This window comes from Camellia sinensis, chromosome 3 (assembly GCF_055761805.1).
Source record: "Camellia sinensis isolate YWXY chromosome 3, ASM5576180v1, whole genome shotgun sequence".
Taxonomy (NCBI): Eukaryota; Viridiplantae; Streptophyta; class Magnoliopsida; order Ericales; family Theaceae; genus Camellia; species Camellia sinensis.
Genome location: NC_138963.1, coordinates 92,499,218 through 92,512,588, shown reverse-complemented (window position 1 = coordinate 92,512,588; position 13,371 = coordinate 92,499,218). Strand labels below are relative to the sequence as shown.

The window sequence follows — 13,371 nt, the reverse complement described above, 5'->3', positions numbered from 1 at the left end:
ATCGCTGTATCCTGTTTCTGCATTCGTGTCCATGCTTCTTAGTCGAATTGGCAAATAAACCAACAAAAATTCTTGCAAAGACAAGGGTAATTCCTAGCAGGAGAACTAATGCAAAAATAGAAAAGCAAGAGTGCTCTTAAAGCTACTACTTTTTGAAGTACCTTGCTACAATTGTGAACAAACCCGCGGAGAATTACTTTGATCAATATTCAATTCCAGGATTAACACTCGTACTATAGTTAATTTACAAGAATATTTCAAAGTTCCCACGAAAGCTATAAAGGTAATCACTTTCCTGTGTATGTAAGCCATCTGACAATTGTCAAATTTAAGAACTCTCTTCTATGTATACATTTCATGATGTAAACCCAACACAAACATAATTTGTTCTCAAATATAAGACAAGAAGAAGCTTGATATCATAAAGGAAAATACAACACCTGCCAATTGATAAACAAACTACATTCTAATAAACTACATAGTTTCCAAATTTCAATCCCAACTAGCTCCTCTCATAAACTACAAGGGATATCAATTAGAAATGGGATTTAAACACTGGAAAAATCCAACTCTAATGCTTAATACAAAGATTGACAAACCAGTGACCATCTAAAGCATGTTAGAACTATAAGGTAAAAAACTACATTCTTACAGGGAATTATAGGTGTGAATTCATAGAGTCCTCTGCTTCAGAGAAGAATTTTGACTTATCTGGAAAGCCTTTGATATAAATCATCAGCCAATGCATGTCTCAAGTTGTCTCCAATGTAATACAACGACTTCTCACTCTCAACCACCCTCGGTGGCGGTCCACTCTCCTCTGGCTCCTTCCAAAGCTCAGGCTCCGGTTCCCTCGCAATCTGACACAAATTATGCAAAACACAGCAAGCAACAATGGTCTGAGGAGCATGGTTAAGACCCACATTCAAGTCCTGAAGAATCTTCCACCTGCCTTTAAGCAACCCAATTGCTTCTTCCACCACAGTCCTCCCCTTCATCAAGGCGGCATCGAATTCATTCTGCGCAGGTGAGCCGGTCCTATCCCAAGTAAAAGGAGTGAGCAAGAATGAAAGCAGAGGGTAACACCAATCCCCAACAATAAAAGGCCTGACATGGTGACCCCTGACATTGATAACTTTATCCCAAACAACATCACCAGAAGTAAGCCTATTGTACAAAAGACTATCCCTCAAATGAGCAGCGTCATCGATCCCTCCAGGACCCTTAACACAAACATCCCAGAAAATCTTCTTGTGATCGGCAACGACCTGGAGCTGAACGGCGGGGTAGCCGTAGCGGGAGCGATAGGTGGAGGGATTGTAGTCTGAGGGGAGGCGGTGGAGCTTGACGGGGGAGGAGTCAATAGCGCCGCACATGTTGGGGAGGGAGGTGAGCTCTTCGAAAGCCTGGGTGGTTTCGTGGAGGCGGCGGCGACTGACGGGGATCTTGATGAATTCAGGGTAGAGTTTGGTGGCGAGGAGGCGGGTGACCATGTTGGTGATTTTGGAGATGAGGTAGGGTTCGAGGGAGTAGCGGGAGGCTAGGGTTTTGGAGGAGAGGCCGTGGGTGAGGCGAGAGAGGACCATGGCGACGGCGTAGTCGGAGGGGAGAGAGAGGTTGGATTGGGCGATGTAGGGTTTGAGTTTGTCGACGACGGTGGTGAAGACGGGGTAGGAGAGGCCGTAGGAGGATCGCCATTGGGCGTCGCGGAGAGGGGCTTCCATGGCCCAGATGTGTTCGGTGGAGAGGGCTCGGAAGGCGGAGACGGAGAATTCGGAGGAGGAGGTGGTGGGGTTGGTGGCGGTGGTGGGGGTGGCGGCGGAGGAAGAAGGGGGGCGGGAGGAGGCGAGGTAGGAGAGGACGGAGGCGATGGTGAAGAAGAGGAGGGGGGCAGCGGAGGAGGAGGTGAGGAGGGAGGAGGAGGTGGAGGAGGAGGAGGTGGAGGTGGGGGAGTGGGCGTCGGAGAGGAGGGCGGAGGTTGGGTCTAGGTGGTTGTGGAGGTGTAGGAGGTTTGACAGCATCAGCAAAAAAGACTGATCCATTCTCTCTCTCTCTCTCTCTCTACAAAACCCTTGTTCTGAAAGTGAGTGCGGGGGAGAGAGATGAGTTTTATCTCTCTCTACTCTCGCTCGGCGGAGCAATTTCAACGGCAGCTGCGGAGATCTGCCCAAAAAGGTTCAAGTTGGGATCAGTATAAACGACGACGTATAAGGTGTCTCACTCAATGTGGGCTTTTGGAGGTGGGCTTCATGCAAAGGGCCCAACTTTCGGTACATTAGATGGAAATGTCTGGTGAGAAAAAAAATAAAAATGGTCAGAATAAAATATCTTTCCACTTATTTGGAGGTTAAGTAGTGAGAAATAATAAGAGACGATGACAAAATGATTTTCATCAAACTTATGTTTTGTTTCTCGTCAAACTTACGTTTCTTTTGGTGAGAAATGAACGGGGTTTAATGACAGTTTCTAAAACATCAAAATTATCTTTTTAAAAAAAAAATATACCTTATTAATTTGGAAGGTTATTTTGGTAAAATAAAATACAATAATTTCTTTCTTTTCTTTTATTTACTTTATTTAAACAAAATATGTGAGAAATCACATTCTCTTATCTTTTATTTATCCAAACACAATGATAATTAATTATAATGATTTCATTTCTTTTCTCACCTAGGTGAGAAGTCACAATTATTTTTTTTCTCACCTCACCTCACAATCTAAACGGACTGTTAGTCCTCGTTTGGGAGGATGAAGTTTTAGTTAAAAAGTCAAAAATTCATTACAAAAAGTGAATCTATTATTGTCTAATTTTTAATATGTTTTTTCTTTTAAAAATAAAAGTTAAAAAATTACTAAAAAATCAATTACTAAATCAACTCTTATTAGGGTTTAATAGTATGTATCCCATGCTGCCTTTCTATATATATATATATATATATATGTATAGGATTTGAACAAAAGGATTAAATCTTTCTTCACAGAGAAAAATTTGAATCTTCAACAAATTTCAGATTTATTAGGTTTTTGGTAATTCTCTTTCATCACCTGCAACAATAAGAAGATCCACTTTGTGTTCATATACATGACCGAGGTAATCATATTTATTAGAGTTGATGTATAAAGAGAGAATAAAGAGAGAAATACAGAGAGAATAAATTGTATGTATTATTATTGATGTATTGAATATTTATTACACAGAGAAGGCACTCTCTTTTATAGAGAGAAATGGATGCCTCGGATGCCTTGGAGGATGCCCACCGAAAATGCTAAAGGTAAAGGAAAGCATGCTACAATTATATACAATTATATATTACTAACAATGCTATGATGATGTCCACCGAAAGTTGCACTATATTTAGGTATTATATTATATTACTAACAGCCCCCCTCAAACTCAAGGAGGATAGGAACCAACTTGAGTTTGGAGAGAGTAACAAAATAAGAAAATGAACTGACAAATAAAAGTAAAATAGGATAGGAGACACTGTATGGTTGTGTCAGACCGTTGTAGAAGACACGGTATGGTCGTGTCGGACCGTTGTAGCAGACACTGTGTGGTTGTGTCAGACCGTTGTAGAAGACAGTTTATGGGGTCATGTCGGACCGTTGTAGCAGGACAGTTTACGGGGTCATGTCGGACCGATGTAGCAGGACAGTTTACGGGGTCATGTCGGACCGTTGTAGAAGCTGACCGGAATCAATGTCGGGACAGTTTATGGGGTCATGTCGGACCGTTGTAGAAGACACTGTGTGGTCGTGTCAGACCGATGTAGAAGACACTGTATGAGTGTGTATATAGGCTGCCCAAAAAATATACATGGATGTAGATATCGAGCCCGCAAAAGGCGTGCCCTCAAAAGGTGTGCCCAATTTGTGAAAAGGCGTGCCATCAAAAGGCGTGCCCGATGCATCAAAAGGCGTGCCAGATATGATGGCGAGGCACGTGAGTGCCTTGGCTGGCGTGCCCGTTTGTCTGGCGTCAAGAGGCTCGCGATGCGCGTGGCTGCCTCGGCTATTTAACCAAGACGGAGCTTGAGGCCGAGGCAGAGGCAAAAAAAAAAAACCTGCGAAATCCTCTGAAAAACTCTTCGTTGTGCTGAGAGAGAGAGTCTGTAACACTCTGTGGCGAGAGATATTCTGTAACACTCTGTTGCCCAGAAAATGGCCTCGTCTTCCCGGAGTCTGCTCACTCTCTTTCTCGATCTCAATGAGTCCACAGGAGAGAGAGCTGGTGCGGTGGCCAGTGAAACTCAACCAAGCGCTTCCGGTTTTGCTCCGTTGAACTTTCCGATGCGGTCTGTGGAGCAAAAAATGGCTGTGCAGTCGGATGTGGAGGCCAATCAGTATACTTTGAAGGCATGTGTGGAGTCCATGACGGCGGTCACAAATCTGTCGCACCGGCTGCAAGTAGGACAAATGAGGTGCAGCAGTTAAACTCCCAGCTGGCTCTGCTCCAACGCATGTATAAGGATGCGCGAGCAGAGATAAGCGTGCTAAGGGCAGAAAACAAGGAGCTGAAGCGGAAGGCCACCGTGATGTTCCGATTTGGAGGTCCGCCATATGCTGCAGTAGAGGAGTATGGTGGAGTGACCGTGCCCAGTGGAGTGGGAAACACAGAGGCAACACCGTCAAGGACCGCCCAGGACGGAGGCAAGAAGAAGAGACCGGCGGCAGAGTAGAGAAGAAAAATCCCGCCTGTGGATGTGTGTTGTTGTATTTTTTTGTTTTTTGTTTTTGTGTAAAAATGTGATCAGGGTTGATCCCTGAGATGAAGAAAAGATGGTTTGTTGTGCAAATTGGTAAATGGGGTTGGGGTTTTGTTTGTGTGTTTGTTGGGTTTTTTTTTTTTTTTTTTAATATAAATAATAAAAAGAGATATATATATATATATATATATATATACATAAAATAAAGAAAGTTGGCTTGCACAGCTTTACCTGATACGCAAGCTGGATTCTTGATGGGCTTGTGTGGTTGTTTTTTTTTTTTTTTTTTCATAATAATAATAATAATAATAATAATAATAATAATAATAATAATAATAATATATCCGTAAGCTTTGTTTGTGCAAAAGAGGAGAATAACTCTCCCAACACAAAGCACGTGGGTGGGTTGCAAAAGTGGACATAGTGGGAACTTTAGTTAATATATTATAAGAAACATTGGTCAGGGCACAAATTTGATTATCCCCAAATGTGAGGTGTTGTAAGAGCACCGAACTGCTGTTGTAAATTCTCGTGGAGATGAAATTGGAGTCCCAGCAGAGGAGAGCAGAGCCAGCTGGACTTCACGCCGCAGAAATTATCCCGGCCACCGGCGATGTAGTCGAAGGAGATCGCCGGTGAGATTTCGATCAACTGGTCGTTGCGCCAGCATTGGATTCGCCGGGTTGTTTGTTCGGCGACGATGCCGCAGACGGTGGCGGAGCCGTAGATCACGGCGATGGTGGAGGAGGAGCCGCCGAGGGCGTGGGCTGGAGAGACGGCGGCGATGAGGAGGAGGGTGATAATGGCGGCGGCGGCGGACAACAGTTGGGTCCATGGAGAGAGAGAGAGAGAGTGTGGCTCTCGGGTTTCCATGCTTGCTCAATGTGAGAAGCGGCAACAACAGTTTCGCAGCCTTAGTTCGCGCGATCTTGGCTCCAATTCTGCTTCCATTGTAGACTTCGCAGATCGTCATCATTTGAGCTTGGAAACAATGGAGAAGAGCCTGATTTATCATGGGTTCAATCACTTGTCAAAGAATCTCCACAAGTAATGAAGGAAAGGCCTGCAGCACCAGTCTTAGGTGGTGTTGATGAATCAGTTTGTTGAGGAATGAGAGAGAGAATTAAAAAATTTGGATTTGTCCGGCGGACGGCCAAGGCGAGGCTGCCGCCCGCCGGTGAAGCGGAATCACTAAATTTTTAACCTTGCTCTGATACCATATTAGAGTTGATGTATAAAGAGAGAATAAAGAGAGAAATACAGAGAGAATAAATTGTATGTATTATTATTGATGTATTGAATATTTATTACACAGAGAAGGCACTCTCTTTTATAGAGAGAAATGGATGCCTCGGATGCCTTGGAGGATGCCCACCGAAAATGCTAAAGGTAAAGGAAAGCATGCTACAATTATATACAATTATATATTACTAACAATGCTATGATGATGTCCACCGAAAGTTGCACTATATTTAGGTATTATATTATATTACTAACAATATTTATCTCTGTGCATGTGTATGTGTTTTTCTATGGGAATGCATTTCTTTTTCATTTGGAATATTCAAACCAAGTAAGTTTTATTTCCTTTGTTATTTTTCTCTTATGTAAAGATTATTAATAAGAACAAGTGACGAGTGCGTCAAGTATATTATATAATCAACAACTAGTAACAAAATCGAAGTAAATTTTTATTAAACAGGTATAACCTAGCGATGCTGTACAAGACAAAATTTTATGTGAGAATGTTCAGATGAATATGTTGTAAAATTATGAAAGATATAATTAGAAATGAATTTGTAGTGCAACGATTTCTGGCTCCTTTCCCAGAATGTGACTAAGGTTTTGATGGTATTCCTGCGCAAGAATTAAACAACCAGGGTAATCAATTGGAAGTTTGGTCAAGTGAATATTCTATCTGATACCTAAGTTTGCTCTTTCTTTGTTTCAAAAGAAGAACTTGATGGTGTACCGCAAGATATATTTCAGATACATTCAATAGTTGGTCTTTCCTTATTTATAGAAGCAAGTGGTTTGCCATCATCACCTTTCTTCACTCTTGGACCACGCCTGAACACGCAAGGGTTGTCCTCGACATTCTTGCCAGTCTATGACCAAGGCCGGCCCTGAGATTTAGGGAGTCTAAGGTGAATTTCAGAAATGGAGACCGCTCTTACATTGAAAAAAAAAGTTCATGGATAAAACGTGTAGGAGAGGGTTCAAGAAAGGAGTTGGAAAATTCGAAGATCTTCGAAGATCCTTGAAGAACAATTTCGAATTCTCTAGAATATGATGAGAGGCTTAGATTCTTCAATAATCTCAACTTAGGAACACGACAACAAAGGAGATGATGGAGATAAGAGATTGGGTGAAGAAGAAGGCAAAATGGCTAGAGAATAGAATAATGGCAAGGCTCTCCCATGGATCTCCCACTTTCACTCTCAAGGTTGATAATGGAGAAGGGAAATTAGTTCTTTCCCAAGAGTTAAAAATCTCCAAAATCCATCCCTTGTAAAGCTATGGGTGGGTGCTATTTATAGGCACCTCATGATGTAGGATGGAGCCCATGTGCAAGGCACATGGGGGATATTCTCTCTAACCACCTTGTCCGAGGAGGTGACCTCTCCGAGGAGGTGACTTCTCCGAGGAGGTGACTTCTCCGAGGATGAGAAAACCCCGAAGAGGAGATCAATCCCTCGGCGAACCCTTCTTCTTAGCCACACCTAACCAATGATCCCCAATCATCCCAAAGGGTCAGGGGTAGTCCCAGAGGACGTCCTGCCGCAAAATATTGCCGAGTCTCATGGACCCCCCGGGGTCGTGCCACCTCGACTCGGGTATAGGCTAGTTTAACCGAAGAGTGAATTTGTCTCCACTCACCGTCCTCGGGATCGGGTCCTTTGTTCGAACTCCATTACGCCCATGGTTCTGGTGCGTAGATCCCGGAAAGCTCCGAGCCCGCAAGTGTTCTGGGACTCATTAACGGAGCGACTTCTAGATTGCGTCTGAATCCGTTCGAAGCCAAGTATTTCGGACCTCTAAGTTCGTGGATCCGAACCCTTTCGAGTCCGAGTGCCTCGGATCTCTAGGCTTGCCTAATACCCTTTCGAGTCCGGGCCTGAGTAAGTCTCTAGGTTCGTGGATCCGAACCCTTTCGAGGCTTAGAGCGATTCAATCCGTTTGATGGCGATAAATCTGGGCCCACTGATTCTTGGACTTGCGATAAATTCGGGCCCACTAATCTTGGGCTATTAGGCCTAAATAATTTAGTGGGCTCAAATTAGCCCCTCTTACAAAACGATAAGGTACAACTTTTTTATTTGATGTAGTCACAAAAAAATTTACTTACACATATAATCATTAAAATTATAAACAAAACAATTTAATGAAACAAAATTATGACAAAAAATTAGAAAAAAATTATTCAATTAAAATTGATAAAGACCTAAGTAAAAAAATTAGGACAAAATTATTTGTTCTACTAAAATCTAATAGATAAAGAAGGTAAAAAAATAAAAATAAATAGGGCCCATATATTGTATATATTGTTCTTCTTGGGCCCAAACACTTTTTTTTTAATATATATTTTCATTTTAATAAATATGGATCAAACTACACTTTTTTTTTTTTTTTTTTTTAACCTCACACGTGTCTTTTGCACAATTATACCTCTTTCTTTCTATTTAAGGAAATGGCAAAACCCTAATTAGCTCACCAACTTTTGCACAGCCGCCACACCCACTTCTCACTCACCTCTCTCTCTCTAGAGGCCCAGACTTCATCTTCTTTAATGAGGGTCTGCTACTACAATACCAGAGGCCATTGCGGCGCTTTTTTTCTCTCTTTGAAATTCCTGAAAACTTCTTCGAATACAAATTCTGCCAAACTCATTTTCAGCCCACTATCTGCAAGCAAATTGAGACAAAACCCAGCCTACCATCTTCCTCAACGAAGCTCTGTTTCTGCAATACCGTGACCACCGCTGTTTGTTCACTGCCCACTGTTACAATCATCGAAGATCACACAAGCCACCACCATCCCAGCTCGCCGATCATCACTGTTTTTGCCAACCCACTTGCCGGTGGTGCAACAAATCAGCGGCACAGCTTACCAGCTCCATCGGCTCGCTCACGACCACTAGCACACTTCGCCACCAACCTATTCCGGCTGCTATTGTGTTGCGTCCCAGACCACTTCTGCATGCGGCTCTCGGTTTGCATCACTTCCTTACTTTCGCTGTTCTGATGAAATTCATACTCTAATGAACTTTGAATTTGTGAATTCGGTGGAAATTTGATTTGGATCTTGAACCCTATAATTTTTTTTTGTCTTGAAGTAATTAGTGCTCCTTGTGAAGGCAAAGCAGCAGTTGATAACCATATTAAAACTGGTGCCCAACTCATAAGAACTGAACTCTGAAAATTCATTAACCCAACTCAAGGCACCTGTTAAAGTTTGATATACCGCCAGGATTTTTTTTTTCTGGCTGTTCGATATTTAAGCTACATCTGTCATCCGTGAAGAGCTCCACTCCTAGGCAACATAGGCTATGAAGTGCAATGCCTCATTTCAATGAAGTGCGATGACCATGGCATGGTTAATCATGATCATCAGGTTCTGGGAGAGGCAACACTTCCATCTCATGGACAAGGCAGCATGTCACCAATCTTGAGGGTAAATACTTGCACAAGAATGCCAAATAGGTTCCAGGTCGGCAAATGTAGTTCCAAAGAGAGAGGCTTTCGTCTGAAAGCATTATGTATCAGTTGTCCTCTTTAAAAAATTTCTAGACTCTTGAAAATAAAGGGGCTCATTTCCCCATGAAGTCCATCCAGATATCATTTCTCTGGAGAATAGTTCAATGCAATGAGGGGACCTGAATCCTCCCATAGGGGGCTTCCTTCTTTTAGCTTCATGTCTTAACCATTGTTACATCAGATCTGTGAGCAAGCATTTGAAGTCCTCTTTTTGAACTTTTTATTTGTATAAACTCTGATTTATAAATTTTTGGATAATGTAACCCATAAATTTCTGCTGTTGCACATCTTGATGAAGAGATCTTGATTTTTTTTTTTTTGGTGTGAATATTGGAATAATCAATGTTGAATCCTTGCTAATTTTATTGAAGAAATCTGGCTTTGTTGTCTTGAATCCATGCTATTGAATCTTGAACCTGTGCCGATAATTTTGACAATAATTTTGACATACATACAGGTTTGATGTTGAATAATTAATTATTGTCTTGTCGATCTTGTAGATGCTCGGAAGATAAATAGTGGATGCCCGATGCTTTGCCTTCGTCTTCGGCTGTTCAACGCGAACCACACGTCGCCCACTCAACGCGATGTGTGGTTTTGCCTAACACCATCCAGCTCGTTAGTCTCACAGCCCGGCGCTATTTTTCAGAGTTTGAATCTCGGTTTTTGCATACTCACTGGTTCCAGTTCCGATCACTGTTGACTTCGACGGTTCCAACGCACACCACACACGTTCGCCCTCTCAACGCAACGTGTGTGGTCTTGCCAAGCCTAGCCTAGTCTTGTTGATTACAGTCTGTAAAGCCTCTCTGATTTCAGCTTAAATTTCCAGTATCGGCTTCAGACTTCACCTCTCTAACTGCCCAAATTTGTAAGTATGAAATTCGGCCCCCTCTTCCGAATGTAAATATATTTAAATATATATAAATATATTTTTGTGGCAATGTAGAGGGCTCAAGCAATCTGATGAAAATAAAAATAAAATAAATAAATAAATAACTGAATCTGAATATGGACTCAATTTTTGTGGCAATCCCAATGATATATATATATATATTTTTTTTTAGCTCAAACACCGTGATTTTGGCCATATGGAAACATGCACTAGCACTTGAAACCTCATTGAGGTGCTTGGCTTGAACATAATTTGTTGAACTTTATCACCGAGGAAAGGCCGAATATAACTTGTTGACTAGTATTTGAGCTCCATTTTTGACATGGAGAGAGAAAACCCTGGACTTATGAATATGGACTTTGGAAAGGACATTCTTGTAATTTGCATAATGATCCATTGAATCTTGCTACTGATAAGCAATGTAATATACTTCGGATCTCGGGCCTGAAATTTACTATTGAACTTCACTCTGTCCAAATTTTGAGCCCCGTATAAATTGGACCTTTAATATAGAACATAGTGACTTTTAAGAAATTGACCCAATTGAACTTCATCATGAAGCGACCTATGACATTGCACCTCTTATTGATGATAGAAGACGAAAATCCATATGTTGATGATGCACCCATTGGTATTAAAATTTGTTGAGCTTGAGGAACACCCGAGAAAAAGAATTGTTGATGACTTCCGGGGTTGAACCTGGACTTTTGGTGTAAAAAAAAAAAAAAATTCCTCGTAGAATTTGTTGAATTCATGGACTCTCAGAGAAACGAATAGTTGATGCCGAAATTTCATTCGAATGTGTTGCTTTAATTCTGAATTTTAATACGGTCAACTCCTTACTATTTATACCTGTTATTTCAGCCATATGTCTTCTCGAAAGAAACCCGCTGTCCCGGGGTCATCGGAACCGGCTCTCATGAAAGAGAGGGATGTACCTCCGGCATGTGAGTGGAGGAAATCTCCTTATTTTGGTCGGAAGGACCCCTTCTGGCGGGCGGCTACCTCCACCACTTCTCTTCTATCTCCGAAGGCGGCTCCATTATGTCTCACTGAGGACACTGACTCTGGACATGAGGCCCTCATTTCTCCTTCATCGGTGCTACGCTTTCGGATTGAGCAGGGGGACTTTCCATACTGTTATCCTCAGTTCAAGGCCTTCTCAAACCCTCCTTTCGGTTGGCAAGAGTGGGTCGATGATGTCCTCTCGGACAAGAGCCTCTGTCAACGACTTCAGGAGGCCCGGCTATTGATCCCGGTGAAAATATCTAGATCTCTATCCATCCGTCGCAACAATGCTAGCCTGGAAGCCATGGCTCTTCGGTGGAGCATCGAGACACACACCTTTATACTTGGCCAGCACGAGATGGGGCCCACCCTTGAGGATGTGTTCATGTTGCTGCGTCTGGAGGTGACCGGCCCTGATGCCTTCGACCCTGAGCAGACACCCCCCGAAGATGATTCTTTGATCCAATCTCTGAAGCTAAATCTTCAAACTTGTGGTCGGTGGAGTTCTGTTTTTGATGGTTCAGCGAGGAGGACTAGTCGAGTAAGGACGGACCGTGCCTCCTATACTGCATGGATCCGTCACTTCTTCAAGGATCTTCAGCCCTTGGCCAGAGATGCTGATCCTGACTCTCGGGAGTATGAAGCCGGTCCGATGTATGGCTCCAGGCTCTATTTCTTGGGATTTCTGGCTTGCTTCCTTTCATTCTTCATTCTTCCGAGCACACCTCCGGATTCCCTCAATCCTTTCGTCTTCCCCTTGGCAGTCAGGCTCTTTAGAGGAGATCGGATCCCTTTGGCTCCCCTATTTCTTGGGAATCTCTATTATCGGCTGGATCTACTACATCGAGATATGGTTCGCTCCGTGGGTCGATATGAGCCTGTCTCCTTCATTCACAGCCAGTTCCTACTTTGTTTCTTCTTCGAGAGGTTCCCAAAATTTGCCCCTGCTCCGACTGTATTCGAGGCAGAGGTTCTTCGGGAGATAGTGGATAAAGATGGCATCCCCGTGCTCGATACTGATGGGTCTCGGACATTTGAGAAAGCGAAGTCTTGCCAGCCGTTGATTACACGTTGGTCACGTACCATTTCCACCTTATCCTTGAATACTCTGGTGGATGATCCCCGACGCTTTGTGGCACGGCCGTATGTATGCCCACCTATAGGTGTGGCCACACCGCTTATCTATCATGGTTCCTCCCGCTCGGTGTCCTTTCCTTTGCCGAAGAACATCCCTGCACCCTTTGTTGATATGCTGATTATGATCCGTCCGAGTTCATTACCGGTGTGGCATGAGGAAGGCGTTGATAGTGCCGTTTATAGGCCTGACCGTGTAGCATGTCAATTCGGGTTTGATCAATGTGCCCCGGGGCCAGCACCTCATTTATTATCATTTTCAGAGAGCTACGGGCGCTTCAGTCGCCGGCTTGTACACACCGTGCTTCCCATATCCGGCTCTTTGACGATGCCAGGCTTGAGCCGAGTAGGGGGTTTCACCCCCTCTTTCAGGCGGTATTGGCAGAAGAATATCGATGCGTTTATTGCATTTGTCCAGAGCAGACCGACCGTATGTTTGCCTCCGCCGATTTATAAGAAGAATTCTTCTCTTCGGCTACCCGAGAGCCGAAAATCTGACCACATGTACGAGGGTTTCTTCACTTCATTTGCTCCAACTGACCCTTCTGCTCGGGCATCTGCTTCTAGCTTGGCAATTACTTCTCCAGAGCCAGTCCCTTTGAATAAGGCCTCTGGTCCTCGGACGACCCGCCTTAAGAAGATGGCTCACAAGAGGACTTCTGATGCCAGTCCTTCCGCTCCTCGCCTTTCCAAAAGGCTTCATGAGGTACCCGAAATTCTTGATTTGAAGCTACTTTCCTTCTTGCGACTATACCTTCTAAAATGAAAACTTTTATTTGCCCATGTTGTGTAGGATCCTGCGGTTGTTGACGTTCTCGGTACCGTGGCTCCTGGCCATGCTGCCTCCCCCAGGCCGGACTCAGACTTGGAC

At 43.3% G+C, this 13,371-nt stretch overlaps 1 protein-coding gene across 1 annotated transcript; it reads right to left on the bottom strand.

Annotated features, from left to right (window-relative positions):
• Positions 1 to 327: 327 nt before the first annotated feature.
• On the bottom strand, positions 328 to 2,237 carry LOC114262480 (PIF / Ping-Pong family of plant transposase). Its single transcript, XM_028202841.2, has one exon. The coding sequence runs from the start codon at positions 2,040 to 2,042 to the stop codon at positions 708 to 710; it is 1,335 nt and encodes a 444-aa protein (XP_028058642.2). The 5' UTR covers positions 2,043 to 2,237; the 3' UTR covers positions 328 to 707.
• Between the last annotated feature and the right edge of the window lie 11,134 nt (positions 2,238 to 13,371).